This window comes from Brienomyrus brachyistius, unplaced genomic scaffold, assembly GCF_023856365.1.
Source record: "Brienomyrus brachyistius isolate T26 unplaced genomic scaffold, BBRACH_0.4 scaffold212, whole genome shotgun sequence".
In the NCBI taxonomy this organism is placed as follows: Eukaryota; Metazoa; Chordata; class Actinopteri; order Osteoglossiformes; family Mormyridae; genus Brienomyrus; species Brienomyrus brachyistius.
Window position 1 is genome coordinate 33,271 of NW_026042487.1, and position 17,528 is coordinate 50,798.

Genomic DNA, 17,528 nt, shown 5'->3' on the forward strand with positions numbered 1-17,528 from the left:
TTCTGGGACACGAGACAGAAGCAGAAGATGCCGGTATTCCTGGAGTGTCAGCCTACTTTGATGGGTGTAATGGCAGAAGGTGAAGAAGATGAAATGAATGAAGGTGAATCCAGGGGAGATGATTAGCTCTACATGGGTGAGACACAAATTGCTTAATTAAATTATGTTTTACTGGGTAATTAAGGGAACAATGTTTAACTGGGTTAGGGCTGACAGCAGTAAGCAATATTACATGTACAAACCAGAGTTCAAGTTATCATAGTGGCTGCTGAAGAAGACAAGACAAGGTATGTCTATGGAGGTCCATGAGGATCAAGAGATGCTCCTTCAGATCCAGATGTGAAGCAGGGGAGAGGGCAGGCTGCTCATCAGTCAGGGGACGCTGGAGAAGAGGCCTTCCGGGATTCAGGGGTTTTGGTTTCAGCCTCGTTAGCAATTCTGTTCAGGTGAATTAGTGTTTTAGTTTCTGGTATTCCAAGAAGCGTCCTCAACCTTTGTCTAATTGTTAATTGAAACCGCTTCCCTCATTGTCATCCTTGCTATTTGAATCACTCTTAGGCAGCTTTGTGAGAAATTTAGGCCAAAAAAAACTCCTTTTTTGCTTTAGAAATATCCCAAAATTTATTGCAACAAAATCACATTGTGATATTTGAAAAATTGCAGCCCTAGTATATTATAGCAAATGCTTTTTAACTCTTGTCATGCCATCCTGACCAGATCAGACCAGATTGCAATTTAAGCTTGGATCTCTTCATTTGTCCACACATCCATTATTATTACTTGTGTTTCACTTTGTTTACCATTGTTTTCAGAGTTTGTAACTACGCTTTTCCAGAATGGTGCATGTGTTTTGCGATTGTGCGGCAGGTTATTTGCAGGTTATATACATAAAAAGTGCCCCAGTTGGTTTGGTACTTTTGGTCCTTGTACTTTTGGTCCTGGTACTTTTGGTCCTTGTACTTTTGTTACTGGTACCTTTGGTCCTGGTACTTTTGGTCCTTGTACTTTTGGTCCTGGTACTTTTGGTCCTTGTACTTTTGGTCCTTGTACTTTTGTTACTGGTACCTTTGGTCCTGGTACTTTTGGTCCTTGTACTTTTGGTCCTTGTACTTTTGGTCCTGGTACTTTTGGTCCTGGTACTTTTGTTCCTTGTACTCAACCAGAAGTCAGTGGAATAGGTAAAGCAGCACTTTTTTATTAGCAAAAGTACAGTATCTGGTGCGGTGGAAAAGTGTCCTTAGCCACTTGATCTCCCTTGATATCTACATTGATAAACCACTTCCTCATCCTCCTGACCTCCTGATTTAGAGACCTGGTTCTGCATTCCTCCTCCACATAAGGCTGGACACGAACTTGATTACAGCCATGCACTCTCTACTAGCAGGTCTACCAGCTTGTGCTATCAGGCCACTGCAGATGATTCAAAACCCAGCAGAATGTCTGATACTCATTCAGCCTGGACATTCTCATGTCACACCCTTGCTTGTCTCTGGTGAACTATCGGTGCTCACATCAAGTTCAAGGCCTTGCTGTGGTCTTATAGGTCCTTTGATGGACAGGCACCTATTTCTATTAAAAGGTTCCGCAAGACCCATGTCCCATCTCGCCCTCTTTGGTCAGCAAGCCAACGCTGTTTGGAAACTCCCTCCACCATGCGAGACGTGTCACTCCATGCGGTTCCCTTGCATGGTTCCTCAATGCTGGAAAGAGTTGCTGAAGCATGTCTGGTCATCAGATCCCCTCTCCACCCTCAAGAAACACCTCAAGGGTGGGCCAGGTCAAGGTGGGTCAGGTCAGGGTGAGCGGGGTGCCTCCTCGGTATATAACAGCAGTATGCACAGGAAGTAGATTGCAGGGCTGAAGAACTGGTGTGTCTGGCCCAGCACACCTGCCCTGTAAAGATGGGGAGGTGTTGTCCATGCTGAGTTGGGACCTAGCAGGGGGAGCGTAAAACAACCCAAGGGCAAGTGGGAGAAAAGGCATGCAGAAGAATGAAGAAGGTGAGGAGGTCACCCAACCTGTCGGACGTGAAGGAGATGGGGGGAGAGGGGAGCAGTGAAGGAGAGAGGACACTAAAACTGAGGGGACAGAGGTGTCACCCAAAGCAGTTTCCCAGCAGTCTAGTGCTGTGGAGCATTTGAGACCCATTAACTAATACAGCACAAAGGTCCTGAAGAGGGCTACAAAATGCATCCACATTACTCGTGTTCTTCAAGCCCGTACACTAAGACCCTCAGGTTCCAATTACCTCATGCTAGCTAGCTCAGGTCAGGTTGGGAAACATGCACGGGTACACTGGTACACCACACGACGGAACACCTTGGGATCCCAGTTGACACATGGTCCAGTCGCACCCTCCGGAAATGGGCATCTTTCTATCGCAGCCAGGTGTTATGTGGGCGTCTCCCTTGGCCTGGTCCAGCCGCTCAGGTCCTCAGTAATGACGCTCCCTCACAATGCAGGTAATGTTCTTCATCAGGACTCCATGAGCAACTGCTCATTTGACGCAAAGTCAAACTAGTGGTACCCAAGGATTCTCTAAAGAGACACAGTACTGAAGGAGTCCGGTCTTAATCTCAGGTTACTGGACAGCATCCATGTCTCACAGCCATACAACAAGACAGGGAGCACCAGGACTCTAAAGACTTGGAAAGATAACCAGATTTCCACATACCCCTTTCCGGCGACCTCATGACCCCCCATGCTCTCCCAATCATAAGAAATTTACAAACAAGAGATGGCCATTCGGCCCTTCAAGCTCGTTTGGGGTCTGCAGACTTCATAGGAAGAGTCACCAGAGACATGAATTGCCGAGGCTAGTCAACTTCTCAACAGTCGACATTCTCTCTGCAGACAGACACACGGCTGATGGCTGGCCAAAGAGGTCATTAAAGGCCTGCATCTTGGTTTAGATCCAGGATACTCGCAAACCCAGACACTCAGAATCCTCGCTCAGTCTCCTGAAAGCTCTGATCAGAGACTCCGCAAACATCAAAGTATTGTCAGTAAAGTCAAGATCAGTAAATCTTTCTTCACCAACGGACGCCCCAGAGCTGCTGGACCCCACGACCCTGCCCAACACCCAGTCCATGCAAGCACTGAACAGAGTAGGAGTAAGAAAACACTCCCGGAGAACCCCAGAATCAACTGGGAAGAACGCGGAGGTTTTGCCTCCACACTGTTCAACACTCACAGCCAGTGTACAGGCCCGACCATGACATCCAGCAGCTTCAGGGGGGGGGGGGGGGGGGGGATCCTGTGAAGTCTCAAGGTGTCCCACAGGGCTGCTCGATCAACTGTGTGGAAGCCTTTATGAAAATTGACAAAGGCTACAGAGAAACTCTGCCAATATTCACATTTGCTGGTAGGCATGCAAGTGATTAAAGATCCCGTTGAAGATGACCCTAGCAAGGACCTTATTCAGCACTGAGAGCAGTGTTATCCCCCGAGTAGTTGCCGCAATCCAGGTGATCACCATTCACTTTCCAAATAAGGACTACAGGTCCAGGTTTTCCAGTCAGTTGAGGTGACGCCCGTCTCCCAGATGGAAGCACATATTGCTTGCAGTGCTAGGAGGACAGCCTTACCACCAGCCTGGAGAAGTTCACTGGGCCCTGAGGGTCGCAAGTGCAGTGAGGATGTGGGGATTATTTCATAAGCACTGTTCCCTCACCTGCCCTAACTACAACTCTCAGAGGAACTAATTTGGATGTGCCTAATGTTCTGTGAACAAGACGTGGGTAACTAGACCGTAGATGATGTGTCACTTACTCACAGAGAAGAAAAGAGTCCTGTCCGCTGTTTCAGCACTGGGTGAAATTTTTACAGTGACTGGAGTGCCAATCCCACCATCAACTCCCAAATGCAGTTTAACATCATACCCAGTACCTTGGTTTAGATAACATTTCACGGGTGGCGTATTTAGTGTTGTAGTGCTGAAACTTTGGAATGCACTGCCACAGTCTGGGGGATGAACAATAAATTTCAACTTCTAAGATTCGGTTTCGTAAATACAATTTTGTCACAATACATCATCCTGTTTGTAAGGTTGAACTATGTTTTTGTTTTTGAGCTTAGCATTTTGTTGTCAAAGCAACCAATCTGTAAGCTCAGACCTGCTCGGAGCAGGTTTATTCAGTGTAAACAAGAGTAGATCACTGACAAAAACAGAGGAGTTCATTCAATAAACCCGTCGAACCATAGCCGCGCCTTCCTTACGAGGGCAACCGATTGGTGTGATCATAAGAAGAGCATCTCTCTCTCTCTCTCTCTCTCTCTATATATATATATATATATATATATATATATATATATATATATATATATATATATATATATATATATATATTTGTGCATTTCACAAAAGTGAAAATAAAGGTCTCATGTTTATTAACTTCTCTTTGCTGATATTATTCATTTACACTTCACAGTAATTTTACCATGGGGGTTGGATGCCCCCCTAGGACCCCCGGAGTCCCTAGAATTACCCCTGTGTGTGTGTGTGTGTATATATATATAGAATAATACCTCTCCATATCTTCACAGCATATTATTACATATTAGAAAGTCCATGTAGTTACTATGTTACAGTAAAATGCAGAAAAATAGTTTCACACCATTAGAGTTACATCTATCTATACATTATTCGGCAAATAAGCATTCCAAATTGAGTGTATATAGGGTTATATATATATGTATCATCAATAACCTTTAGCGTGTGCTCCTTGACAGCTACCGCTTCGGTCAGGAGGGAATAACATTCAGCGGCAATTTACGAGCTCCGTATATTACGAGCCAAAGCTGGCGAAGTCATCTTCTCCACAAGACTGGTCAGACACTGTGTCCTCATCCAACAATGTTATTATATATTAATATAATATATATTGCTAATAATATAATTCATATATTATGTCATGTATTTTTCATTAAATATCATGTGCCCAAAATGGTAAAAGCGAGAGCGCAATTCCTACGAAGCGCGCAATGCCCCAAAAAAACGCGTAAGGATTGCGCCTTCGCTTTTGATGTTTTAGACAGCCAGTCACGCTTGTGGATCATGGTTCTGAGTGCCGATATACGATATACAGCCTAGTCAGTGTCCACAGAAGCGTGCCGTTTTCTCATATCATTCAATCCAACTTTGCTAATCCGAGTGTCCTGTGGCTTTGAAGAACTGAAACAGCCGGATAACCGTATCCAGGATTAGATGATGCGGGATATGTCCTCTGATCTGGGATATCTTAATCCATGTACGAAGAATACCCCGCTGCTCTCAGGAAGGGCCCTACAGGTCTCTTGAGGTGAAATACCCAGCTGTCTAAATAATTTAAAACACTACAGGAACTTGTTGCCGTAGAGACGCCTGCCTACACTTGATGTTGCCGAGCTGGTATGCGTGCCATTCAAACGCAGGCTCTCTCTGTTTACTGTCCTAGGAGTGAGTTGACAGCTAGTGACATTAACAGCCCATAGCAGTGGCTAACCTGTGTTTGCTCACCAAACACATGCTGAGCGACCCAAACACTCATCGTCCCAGCTATGAGGTCCTCAGCTTCCATTCTGGTTTAACAAACATGTTTAAGCAATGAAGCCGCTCTACTCCGATAGTTTGTTGTAAGTGGATCTTAAATACGAAGGTGTCTATCCTGGTTCGGTAGTCAGTGCTCTACAAAGAAGTCCACGTCAATTGCCTGGTCAGGTCCTACTGCTTGCCTGATGATCAGATTCTATGAAGGTTGATAATTTCCCATAGCATAAGATTATAAATCCTGCGTCTTTTTTGTTTTTTAATAATTGTAACACTTCCCATCGATTCCATGTCTATAAGAATCGATGAGCACATTTATAACACATTATAATGCATTATTAACATGGCTACGAGAGAGGTAAGGAATGCACGCTGATTACAGCATGTTGCCACCACACGACAAACCACTCAGGGATGAGAACCCAAGTACAGTCAATCAAATACATCAGCATCATGCTAGTTCAGATGGAATGGAACAGTGTGAGTTTTTTCCAGTGGGTGGGGGGGGGAGTGCCAATTCAGTCACCAACCCTCAAATTTTTGTAGGACCTGCTTACAGGGCTGGATGTAGGTTAACGTCATACCCAGAACAAAGCAATTACAGGTTAAGGGCCCAACGGAGTAGAATCGCTCATGGCATTCACGGGACTTGAACTGGAGCCATTCCGGTTGTTGGCGCAGATCCCTAGCCTCAGAGCCAACACTCCGCCCTTAAATACAATTACGTACAGCACTGCCTTGCTGTGTACAGGGGTCTGTCAAACGTGCTTATAGTAAAATGGCCTGGTCATGTGACCAGCATGTTTGTACATGTGATGAAGCTCGTTGTCTTTTTGCTTGCATTATAAAGACATGTGGAAAACATGCCTATAAATATGTATGAAAAGGCACAACACATTATAGGCATGTTTATTATGCATTATGAATGAAGTTCTCATCTGTAATGCACTACAGATACCTTCATAATGCAGTACTAGCTTCCATAATTCTTGTACTGACCACTATAAGTCATTATGAAGGTACAGAATCTAAAATACAGTATGGATGATAGTTTTATTATTATCAATATATAGTCTATTATTATCTTAATACATTAATATATTTAGTTACCTCCAGTTAGCTAACGAAAGCTGTCTTCTTGGGATTCGAGCCCATACCATCCTGGTGAGCTGCCTGGCTCCTTAACTGCACTGTCCCCTGGCAGCAAGAGGCACGGTGCACTGGGAGGGAGTGGGCACTGTGCCAGGGAGGATTAGTCTGGATTTTAATCACGACTTCAGGATTCCTTTAGGCTCTTTTGTCACCGTCGTCCCTCTCTTCCTCGTTGGCCATCTTTCAGGGCTCCTTTCATTGGAAAGCGGGGCAGGGAGATACTGTAACATTCTCAGAAAGTGAAACCTTTCGCCTCGCCACGCCTCCCTGCCCCAGTATCGGCCCGGCGTGCCGCGTGACAGATGCGCATCGCCTGGAAACTTGTTTTTTTACCTTCCTGGTGGATTGCGAGAGAGTAGCTGTCTGATAAATGGAGGTGTGGCATCAGACAACAAAATCTCGTGTTCCTCAAGAGTGACAGTGCACGTTTCACAAGCCTGCGGTAACCAGAAGCGTAATACTTGTAATCCCCACACCACATCCTTAGCTAGTACAGTTACGGCCTGTTTTAGCGACAGAACGGACACGATGATGTCACACTTTGTGAGCTGAACACTGAGGTATATTGACTCACGTTTTAGAGCATCTCACGCAGACTCGTATGTTCCCGCCTGCAAATTACTATGCTGGGAAGCGTGCTGTTTTTGCCAAGTTCACCGATTTCTAAAGAGCATCCTGTTCTTTCAAACTCTACTGAGACAAAGTTCAGCTAAGGCTCTGAAAGAGATAAAGGAGGTTCTGCTGAGAGGAGGGGGGGACAGAGAGAGAGGCACAGTTATTCCAGCTGCACACACAGATTGGCACTCAGTTAACACTCTTAAAGAGAACCTTTAGTCGCATGATATTTGCAGTCGCATGACTGCAACAGTCACATGACACGGCCTTTTTCCCGACCCACTGCATCCACTGCAGGATCATAGCACGGCTGCTGTGAAACCAGCTACTTATGCATGTCATACTGTCTTATAACCTCACTCACCCCGTTTGAAGCCATGCTGCTGTAAATCGCATTAAAATGAGTCATCGGCTGCATCTCCAGCCACGTGGGCCCTTGCCCGTGATCAAAACTGCAGCGCCTGTTCTACGGCAGAGATGGACCGCAACGCATCTCGCCAGCCCCCTCTGTCCACAACTGTCCATATCCATGACAGCTCCTGTCAAACTTTAGCTGCAGTAGCACTGTTGCCTCACACTTCCAGGGTTGCGGGTTTGAATCTCGCCTCCGCCATTTGTGGGGTTTGCAGCCCTTGTCAGGCTGGTTCAGGGTTTCCTCTCACAGTCCAAAGATGCACAAAATGCTTAACTGCTACCTGGCACCTAACTAGTCCTGTCCAGGCTGTACCCCAGACTCCCCCACAGCCCTGACTATGGATATATGGGTGGTTGTCAGCATCCTGCTTCAGCAGCAAAACATGAAATATGGGGCTCGAAGGGTTTGGTGTGGGACTCAGAACCATTCTGGTCATTTCACAACATAGACTTTGAGAGGCATGTTTGCAGACATCTTACGGGGTTCTAGGTCTTCAGCTGGCACCTTCACTAGGTCTTAGTTCAGCTGTTGGAGGACGGGCATGAGGAGCGGCGGCCCGTCTACCCACAATGCACAGGGGCGCTTAAACCGACTCCCCTGCTGGGATAGATAGAAGAGGAGGAACAGGAGACTCGCAATCCACCTCGCGCACGCACGCACGCACACACACACACACACACACACACACACACACGCACACACACACACACACACACACACACACACACACACACACACACGCACACACGCACACACACACACACACAGACACACACACACACACACACACACACACACACACACACACACACACACACACACACACACAAGCGGAGCTGACACACGGTGTCTCCCCCCTACACACAGACACCGCGAATCGACAGGACCTGCGATTAGGGCTGAACACAGACAGAAGCAGGCAGACGAACAGGCACCATACTCACTCGCACGTTTGCACGGTCGCTAGCCGGTTCAGGGATGGACGGGGGGGTACAGAAGAGCGACCACGCGGGAACATCAGCTCCCAGAGCAGGACATGGAGAACCCTCCAAGGCAGAGGGGCTCTGATCCAGAAACGGGGCAGGCACCAGGAGGTCCAGTCTATCAGGAACCACAGGTAGGAACCATCGGGGTACAGTGCGGAGCTGGGACAGGGTGCGGGGGTAAACCCAGTCGCCACACCAGACCACCCGGTTCCCCCCATCTGCTGGGTGACCGTGAGTGTGGAAGGGTTTGCAGTGCGGCGAACTACGGATCTTTCAGACTGAATTCCAGGCATGATGCCCACACACTCCAGAGCACAGCAGCGTGGATCTACTTGTCTACGGAGTCCGGCCGTATTCCGCCCACCCAGGCTCTGTGTGTGTGTGTGGGACTCATGTTTAAAGGGACAGCGCAGTAATTGTGAGGTGAGAGTGACCCTCAGAGACAGACGCGCTCCTTCCAGGGCTCAGGTCCAGCTCAGGAACTGCACGCCTGAGAGGAAACCTGGAGGGAGACTGAGACCATCAGCAAACAGCTGTGGGTCTGTCAGGGAACATGGTCAGGTGACCTTTATGATCTTTGCACCAGCAGACAGATTTATGCAAAGTTACCAGCCTTGCTAAAACCCCGAGCTGCCCCCCCCCTTTGGTTTGTCCTGGGGGGGGGGGGGGTCTCTGTGAGTGGCCCGTAGGTGGACATGGTGCCCAAGACCTTTAAACAATGAATATTCATTCCTAACTTCAGTTTGCAGACAAAAGAACTTCATCAAGGCAGCTCTGAGTAGATATGTGGTTCTAGGGTATAACAACGGAGGCACTAATGGGTTTCGAGCTGGTAAGCGCTTTTTTTTCTGTCATGCTAATTTCACGCTAATTGCCCCAGCGTTCACCACCAAGCTCCTATTGCCCGACGGTCACGCCTGACTGCCCCCTTTAGAGTATGAATGGAAAAACAAACATTAACTTTAGCCCAGAGTCAGGTTGGGTTTCACTGTGAATAGTGCTGAAGTCCTAATGAGCTGGACAGATAGACAGAACACCAAGAAGGCACACTGCTAACATGCTAACATCCCTGTGGACTGGTTCCGGTAATTCACTTTGGCTTCAGGAAAAAATGGAGGTGTGGCGTCAGACGACAAAGCCAGAAGTGTGCACTGTCTGGCAGGGAGCTTGAAGGGAACCGAAACGTGGACCTGTGGGTCCCTGGGGACTGGGTTGAGAAATGCTGATATAAGACATCAAAGACCACAGTGGCCTGGTTTATCATGACTGTCAATCACCAGTTGCCATAGTTACCGGCAGTGATTGGCGGCACACATGGGTCCCACCCACTCTGGGCTATTTGAGGCCTAATTTCTCCGCCATGGCCGCGCCAGACTGAAGGTCCTTATTGCGCGTGGGAGAAGACATGCGATCCCGAAGGTGCAACAGATGCGGCGTCCATGCGGCACTGTTCCAGGGCCGGGAGACGTTACGTTCGCCAGAAAGCGTTCGAAAAACAGTGAGCTCGCCAGTGGGGCCGCTCACTTGCACGTGGGGGCATTTCCTGGTACACTTGCTGTCATCCCAAAGCATCAGGTGGGATCTCAAGGCCAACGTGAAACGGCGCCTCCCAGGGGGGAGATGCAGGGGATGACTTAAAAGGCATGCAGGCCTGTTTTTAGAGAAATTTTTCAAAGAAGAATTTAAGTCGATAGCAGACACTTTGTGGACTTAAACCAGGGCTAGACATGGCGGGAGGGGGGGTGGGGTAACAAGAAAATCTGCGGGAGAGAGTCTGCTGATGATGCAATTTGCTGAGCTGGGCCCCCCCTAGCGTCTGGACCTCTGAAAGTCTTACCCTTCCTTGCTCTATATTGGTGGCCCTGAGTTAACCCTCTGGGGTCGAGTGCGTCGTCGTTGCCGCAGCTCACTTTTCGCGTCTATTTCAGTTTATATCTCGCTCAAATCTTCATGTAGAATCGTGAAAAGACCACTGACTAAATCCGTAATCTGTCTTCTTTTCAAAACGCCAATCGTGGGAAGCATTAAAGTTTTTAAAATTAGGTTAAATCGGCAAAAAAGTAAACCATGTCACCTTTATTTGTTTTACCTGCATGGGGGGGGGGGGGCGTATAGTGCCGCCCCCACCTGAAGATCGCTATTCGCATTCTAAATAGCCGCATTAGCGCGTATTCAAATGGAATTCTCGGTGAAACGCGATCCAGATGCATCCCCATCAGCGCAATAAAAGGGGGGGGGGGGTGTGGCCAGGTGTGAATGGCTCATGCAGACACACGAAAGTTGCTACATATTCAATGAAAGGAGCCCAGAAATAGTGACATGAGTTCGGTTTTTCTTACTTATTTATCCAACTGAATGTTGCAACTACACCATTTAGTCATCTTCATGTAGCCAAGACTTTGGTGATCAGATATCTGGGATCAAAACCAGTTTCCATCATTGTTTACTATGTACTCTTATAATATTTCTGCAAGTATTCCAACCTGCATTTTTCAATGTCTATACTTTGATGTCAAATTACAGACTTCACATAAATCTGACATACTTACTAAGTGCACTAAGATTAAGATGAGTTTAATGCCAAAACAAATATATAAGAAATAACGTATTTGCCATGAATTAAGTTTATGATATTGAATGAAATGTGTGACCATGCCCCAGTCAGCGAAAGTGTGTTCCTTACCCCTAGACCCCAGAGGGTTAAACATCAGACGTCCTCAGACCTTTTGCCCCTCATCCCCCCCCCCGTTCCAGGTGACCAAATCGCACTGAGGATGGCTGGAGACTCGCGGGCGTATACGGACCACGACATGGAGATAGGAGTGCTGTCCACCAAGGTGAGGATCATCTCAGCTTCGCTCTCCACACACCAGGCCCTGCTAACTGACCCACCCTTCATCACCCTTCAGTCCCTTTTACCCGACCGTCACACCTCACTGAACAGTACAATATGACTGGGAAAAAAAAATATTAGCATTAGCCCAGAATTAGATTGGGTTACATTGTGAGCGTCAGTCTCGCCGACAGTCTGTTTCCAGTGATTTGCCGATGGCTGCATCTCACATGGAGATATTCCCAGCAGTTCCATCTGGCCCGCAGGTGAAGAAGCTCCCAAAGCCTGTGAGAGAGATCCCGATCTGCACGGATCGCATGTGCCTGGTCTCCGAGAGCACCAAGCCCAGGCAGCGCTACGTCCAGAAGGATGGCAAGTGCAATGTGCACCACGGCAACGTGCAGGAGACCTACCGCTACCTCAGTGACCTCTTCACCACACTGGTGGACCTGAAGTGGCACTTCAGCCTGCTGGTCTTCACCCTGGTCTACTGCGTGACCTGGCTCTTCTTTGGGTTGCTTTGGTGGCTAATCGCTTATGCGCGTGGTGACCTAGGCCATGTTGGCGAGGAGAGCTGGACGCCTTGCGTGGAAAATCTCAACAGCTTCGTGTCGGCCTTCCTCTTCTCCATCGAGACGGAGACCACCATCGGATATGGTTACCGTGTCATCACCGACAAATGCCCAGAAGGAATCATCCTCCTGCTTCTCCAGGCCATCCTGGGATCCATCGTTAATGCCCTGATGGTGGGCTGCATGTTTGTCAAAATCTCTCAGCCCAAAAAGCGGGCGGAGACATTGGTGTTCTCTCACAAGGCTGTGGTGTCGGTGCGGGATGGGCGGCTCTGCCTCATGTTCCGCGTGGGCGACCTGCGCAACTCACACATCGTGGAGGCCTCCATCCGTGCCAAGCTCATCCGCTCGCAGCAGACCAAGGAGGGTGAGTTCATCCCACTCAACCAGACCGACATCAACGTGGGTTTCGACACGGGAGATGACCGCCTCTTCCTCGTCTCACCACTCACCATTGCCCACGAGATCAACGAGCGCAGCCCCTTCTGGGAGTGGACTCAGGCACGGATGGAGAAGGAAGAGTTTGAGATGGTGGTCATCCTGGAGGGTATGGTAGAGGCTACAGGTAGGTCTTTGGTCACAGCCAGAGGTGGAGATTTCAGGTCCAGAAAGTAAAAATCCAGACCAAGATTTAGTTTCAACCAACCAATAGAACACTCTGTGACTGAGTGTTTATGCTCAACTGATTGGCTGAAACAACATCCTGGTCTAGATTTTTACTTTCTGCACCTGAAATGTCCACCTCTAGTCACAGCGTCCCGGTATGACCTCTTTGTCCCCTAATGTTCGAGCCCCAATTCCAATCTCAGCTGTCGGTGATGCTACTCTGCCAACCAGGACCCAAAAGATGGCTGATCCGTCTGCTTTTGCTAAAGCCGGACCATGGGTCCATTTTTCAGGACTGTCCTTTACACAGTGTTACAATGCCGTGTTTATAGGAAAAAGGTCACGTTACTTGCCAATTCACCCACCACAGATCCTATCTCATTTATACCTTGATGTCAATGATGTTTAAGGTTCTCGCTCAGCTTTAAAAAAAAAAAGTGCACCGACACTAACGGGGTACCTGTCGAGTGAGGAAGAGGTGGAGTATGAGGGGGAGGCGGAGGAGGATGGAGCGAGTAACGCTTCGGTCTGCACTGCCGATGCCGCCTTTGCCGGTCCAGGTCACCACTCGTACTGCGCTGGTTAGCTGCAAGGATGCCGCGTTAAGATCGCTGTTGAGTTTTGACAGGAGTACTCCACAAAAATAGATCTGATAGAGCGTAACTCCCAGAGCAATCCGCCTTTTTCACTGTTATCAAACCGAAAGACCTTTTTAATGGGGCCAGCACCTATATTTGCAGCCATTCCTTTACCCGGCAATCTTGCGTGCTGGCATTTTGTCAAGTAAAGTTCTCTGGATGTAATTTATCATGCTATAATTAACATCATGCGGTGCTGTAAATACAGAAGGGCCAGAGCTGGTCACCCTGGTTCAAACATATAACTTTGTGTGCCTCTGAAATATAGATCAGGAAGCCAGTATAATTATTCTTCACAGGGAGCTGAAGTGTTGCATGAAGCTAATTGCTTTTTTACAGTGCTGCTTTTGTTGGTCCGTAGCCAGTGAACTATAATGAGACCCAATGTGCAGCTATGGTTATTTTTTAACTGGCTACACTGCTACACAGCTAGTCCAGGCCACACTCGAGCCTTCATGCTAAGCTAATCAGCTAGTCCAGGCCATTTTCTTGTGCCGTTTTTCTGTCTGCCATAAAGTTACCCAAGTGGGAAAACCCTGCAGGCATCACCCGCCGTCGGTTGACTTTTGGGGACTGGAGATAAAAGGAAGCAACCATCACCTTGGCTTAAATGCCACAGAGCATATCACGCTTAAGCCGGCTGGAGGTTATTTGGTTATCACGGAAACTGATGTTCCCTGGTAAATGCGCCTAAAAATGTGACAGAAGTAGTTTGGCAGGCGAGACCTGTCTGAAAAGAATAACGAAATGTCGTTAATTATTCATCGTTTAAAATATGTGGAAGGTTTCCGCTTTCCCTCTATCTTTCTGAGAAGGCATGACCCATATTCCATCAATTTCCTGATCGTTTGCCCCAGCCAATCACTCAAACACCTCACTAGTATCCACAGCGATGGACCTGCCAATGGCATAGCGGGTCCAGGTCAGCTGACTCACCGTCCCTCCAACACCGATGCAGTGCTTAAGTGGGCTGTTGGTGACGCAATGCGCAGCGGGGGTTAGGTTCAAAGGGCCACTGTGCTTCCTTCCTAAACGCCTGCCGTGTGAGTCAGCGCAGGCAATGGAAAGCTCTTAAAACCACTGTAGTACTGCACCTGATATTAGGCTGGACCCCCCCTGATATATATGGAAGTGAGTTTGCTACAGTGTTACTGAACTAGATGTTAGGTCTTAGATTTGTGCTGTTTGGCCTGTACCCATTTAGAACATTTTACCTCAGGGGTCCAGTGGACCCCGTAAGAGCCTATACACACCAGGACTAGCCATTAGATCTTGTCAGACAAGCGCCTTGGAAGTTTATGAAGTGTGAGGAGGAGTGAAGAGGAGGTGGGAGGAGGCATAGGAGGAGGCAGGGGGGTGTCTGTGTGTTTTTCAGGTCCCCGCAATATAAACCTCAACTTTTAAAAAATCTGTGACTGCAATCGAAAAACTAAAATAGCCAAAAATCTTGTATTTAGTTTGGTTGCTTATGGTTAAGGTTAGGGCTGGGTAGGGGTTAAGGTGGTCATGAATGGATGGTCCCCACAAAGATATAAATACAAATGTGCATGTTTATGTGTGTCCCTGCCTGTCAGTATGTGTGCTTACTGTATCTGCATTTGCTAGCTACGTCTCTCTTGTCCTGTCTTTCCTGAGCTTAACCCCACTCTCTTGCTAGAGATTCTGATATACAGGGAACCTTCCAGAAGCCTCTATGGGAACAGATATTGCCGTTGGTCCCCTAAAGCCGTTCAAAAGAAGTGAAAAGCAGGGAGGGGCACTGATAGCCTGGGATGTGCAGACCTGCCCCTCTGCCGCTGAGCTCGAGGGTCACGCCTGTGATCTCTGAGCATCACAGAGGTATAGGTGTCAAGCGTCTGCCCTCCTGCTCTCCTCCTCTCCGCAGGAATGACCTGCCAGGCCCGCAGCTCCTACCTGGACACGGAGGTGCTGTGGGGTTACAGGTTTACCCCAGTCCTCTCCCTGGAGCAGGGCTTCTATGAGGTAGACTATACCAGCTTCCATGAGATCTATGCCACGGACACACCCTCCTGCAGCGCCAAAGAGCTGGCCAGTGGTCCAAGAGGACTCCAGACCTCCCCCCTGCTGCCCCACCCAGGCCTGACCCCTAGACTCCATCTCCGGGACTTGCCCATGACCCTCGAACCCCAGCTTCTGGAGTGCGATGAGGAAGGGGAGGTGGAGGAGTCCAACAGCCCCGCAGGAGGGGTAGGGTAGGTGCTAGATCAGTGGACACAGTGGCTTGCAGAAGGAGCTTTAGCTCGACCACGTGGGCATCTAGCGAATGTGACCCTAGGTCACGCGGTACACCTGTCGAGGAAGCCCACCTGGAAGGGCCCTAATCCAAAAGATCCGCGTCAAACGGCATGCGTTGCTAACAACAGACTGCTCCGAGAATGGAAGGAGCAGCAGAGGCAGCTGGGATCCTTCCAGGGATGAGGCTGCCTCTCTTGGACCATAGGATATAAGACGTTGAGCACCGTCAGGGTGTTAAATCCCCCTCTTCAGCCTCATTTAGGGAACCTGATGCTTTTTGTAAAGATCATACGGCACACAGCTCCACTCAGAACCCTGTTTGAGTTTTGTGTGAACACATATTTCAGGTGCAATTACTTCACAGCCTGCCGAAATATTAAAAGGCCAGAAGAAATACCCCGAAATCAAACCTTAAGCATGATTCTATGATCTGTTTGAAACACAAATTATCTATAAATCGCCACTGACATTAACATGCATTGACCGGTATTATATGGCTAGTATTCTTCAATGTGACTTCCTACGTATAACACGGCACGCTGGAAGAAAACTCAGTATTGCTAAATATACAAGTCCTGTAAATTCTTTTGTTTTTCCCCCCCCCCCCTGTGGATCTTATAAATAGATCTGATCGATAAAGTACGATTTCGGTTAAGCCAGGGTCGATTTCAGCTCCGAGTGCTGTCTTCAGTGCAGACGACGTACCGTTTTTAAGGAGTCAAAGAAGTATACGACCGGCAGCAAACAGAAACCGTGCTGTAAAAAAAGGGGAAAAACGCACAGCACTGTCCAGGTGAGAAAGGGACGGGGAAAATAATTCGCTTGCAGCTTCACGGAAGCGGAAGCGCAGAGCCTTTCCTGCCGGCGCACCGCCGATAACGCGTCTCGTTTAGTATTCGACGGACCGGTGCTTATTGCAGCCATGATTCAGAAGAGCCGTTTAACGTTAAACCTGAAGCTGCGTGTCCAGCAATGAGTAGCGCGATTTCCCTGAAGCTACGGAATCCTGACCACCCCAACCGCACTGATTTCTAAGTCGCTAAGTTTTGTGGGAAGATAAATTAATAGCTACATACCAGGTGTATTGGAAACCTAGTTTACTCAGAGGTTAGCCCTGAAGTGACAATTCGTGCACAAACCAGTGTTTCTCAAGCCGGACCTTGGGCATCCCAAGTCCATGTTATTTCTCTTACTGGGAGATTGGAGGGAGCAAAAACATGTACCGTCTGGGGGTCCCCTAGGAACGGATAGAGAAACACTGGTATTAATGTAAATGAATAGGCTAAAATGAACACATAGAACTGGTAAATATATATTAAATTTACATATAATATATTAAATGGGGCGGCATGGTGGTGCAGTGGTTAGCACTGTTGCCTCACACCTCTGGGACCCAGGTTCGAGTCTCCGCCTGGGTCACGTGTGTGCGGAGTTTGCATGTTCTCCCCATGTCGTCGTGGGGTTTCCTGCGGGTACTCCGGTTTCCCCCCCACAGTCCAAAAACATGCTGAGGCTGATTGGAGTTGTTAAATTGCCCATAGGTGTGCATGTGTGAGTGAATGGTGTGTGAGTGAATGGTGTGTGAGTGTGCCCTGCGATGGGCTGGTCCCCCATCCTGGATTGTTCCCTGCCTCGTGCCCATTGCTTCCGGGATAGGCTCCGGATCCCCCGCGACCCAGTAGGATAAGCGGTTTGGAAAATGGATGGATGGGTGGATGTTAAATTTACATATATATATTGAATTTACATATATTAAATGTACATATATTAAATTTACATACAAAATATATATTAAATTCATACATAAAATATGTACTAGACTACACCTGCTTGTACTAAATGCAACACTCACTGTAGAGTCACACAGCTCTAAAGAGACTCAAAATGGTTTTGATCAGCATGTGGGAATGAGTTTCCGGCTAAATCAC

General features: G+C 48.0%; 1 protein-coding gene across 1 annotated transcript; it reads left to right on the forward strand.

The window, feature by feature from the left end:
- Nucleotides 1-66: 66 nt before the first annotated feature.
- Nucleotides 67-15,561, forward strand: LOC125728224 (G protein-activated inward rectifier potassium channel 4-like). Its single transcript, XM_049005259.1, has 4 exons — nucleotides 67-136; nucleotides 11,450-11,532; nucleotides 11,795-12,665; nucleotides 15,230-15,561. The coding sequence occupies exons 1-4, from the start codon at nucleotides 133-135 to the stop codon at nucleotides 15,559-15,561; spliced, it is 1,290 nt and encodes a 429-aa protein (XP_048861216.1). The 5' UTR covers nucleotides 67-132.
- Nucleotides 15,562-17,528: the final 1,967 nt, after the last annotated feature.

Bases quoted from the DNA above. Each gene is read 5' to 3' on its own strand.
- LOC125728224 (XM_049005259.1), top strand. The intron at 11,533-11,794 runs GTGAGGATCATC...TCTGGCCCGCAG, and splicing joins TAGGAGTGCTGTCCACCAAG to GTGAAGAAGCTCCCAAAGCC. The intron at 12,666-15,229 runs GTAGGTCTTTGG...TCCTCTCCGCAG, and splicing joins GGGTATGGTAGAGGCTACAG to GAATGACCTGCCAGGCCCGC.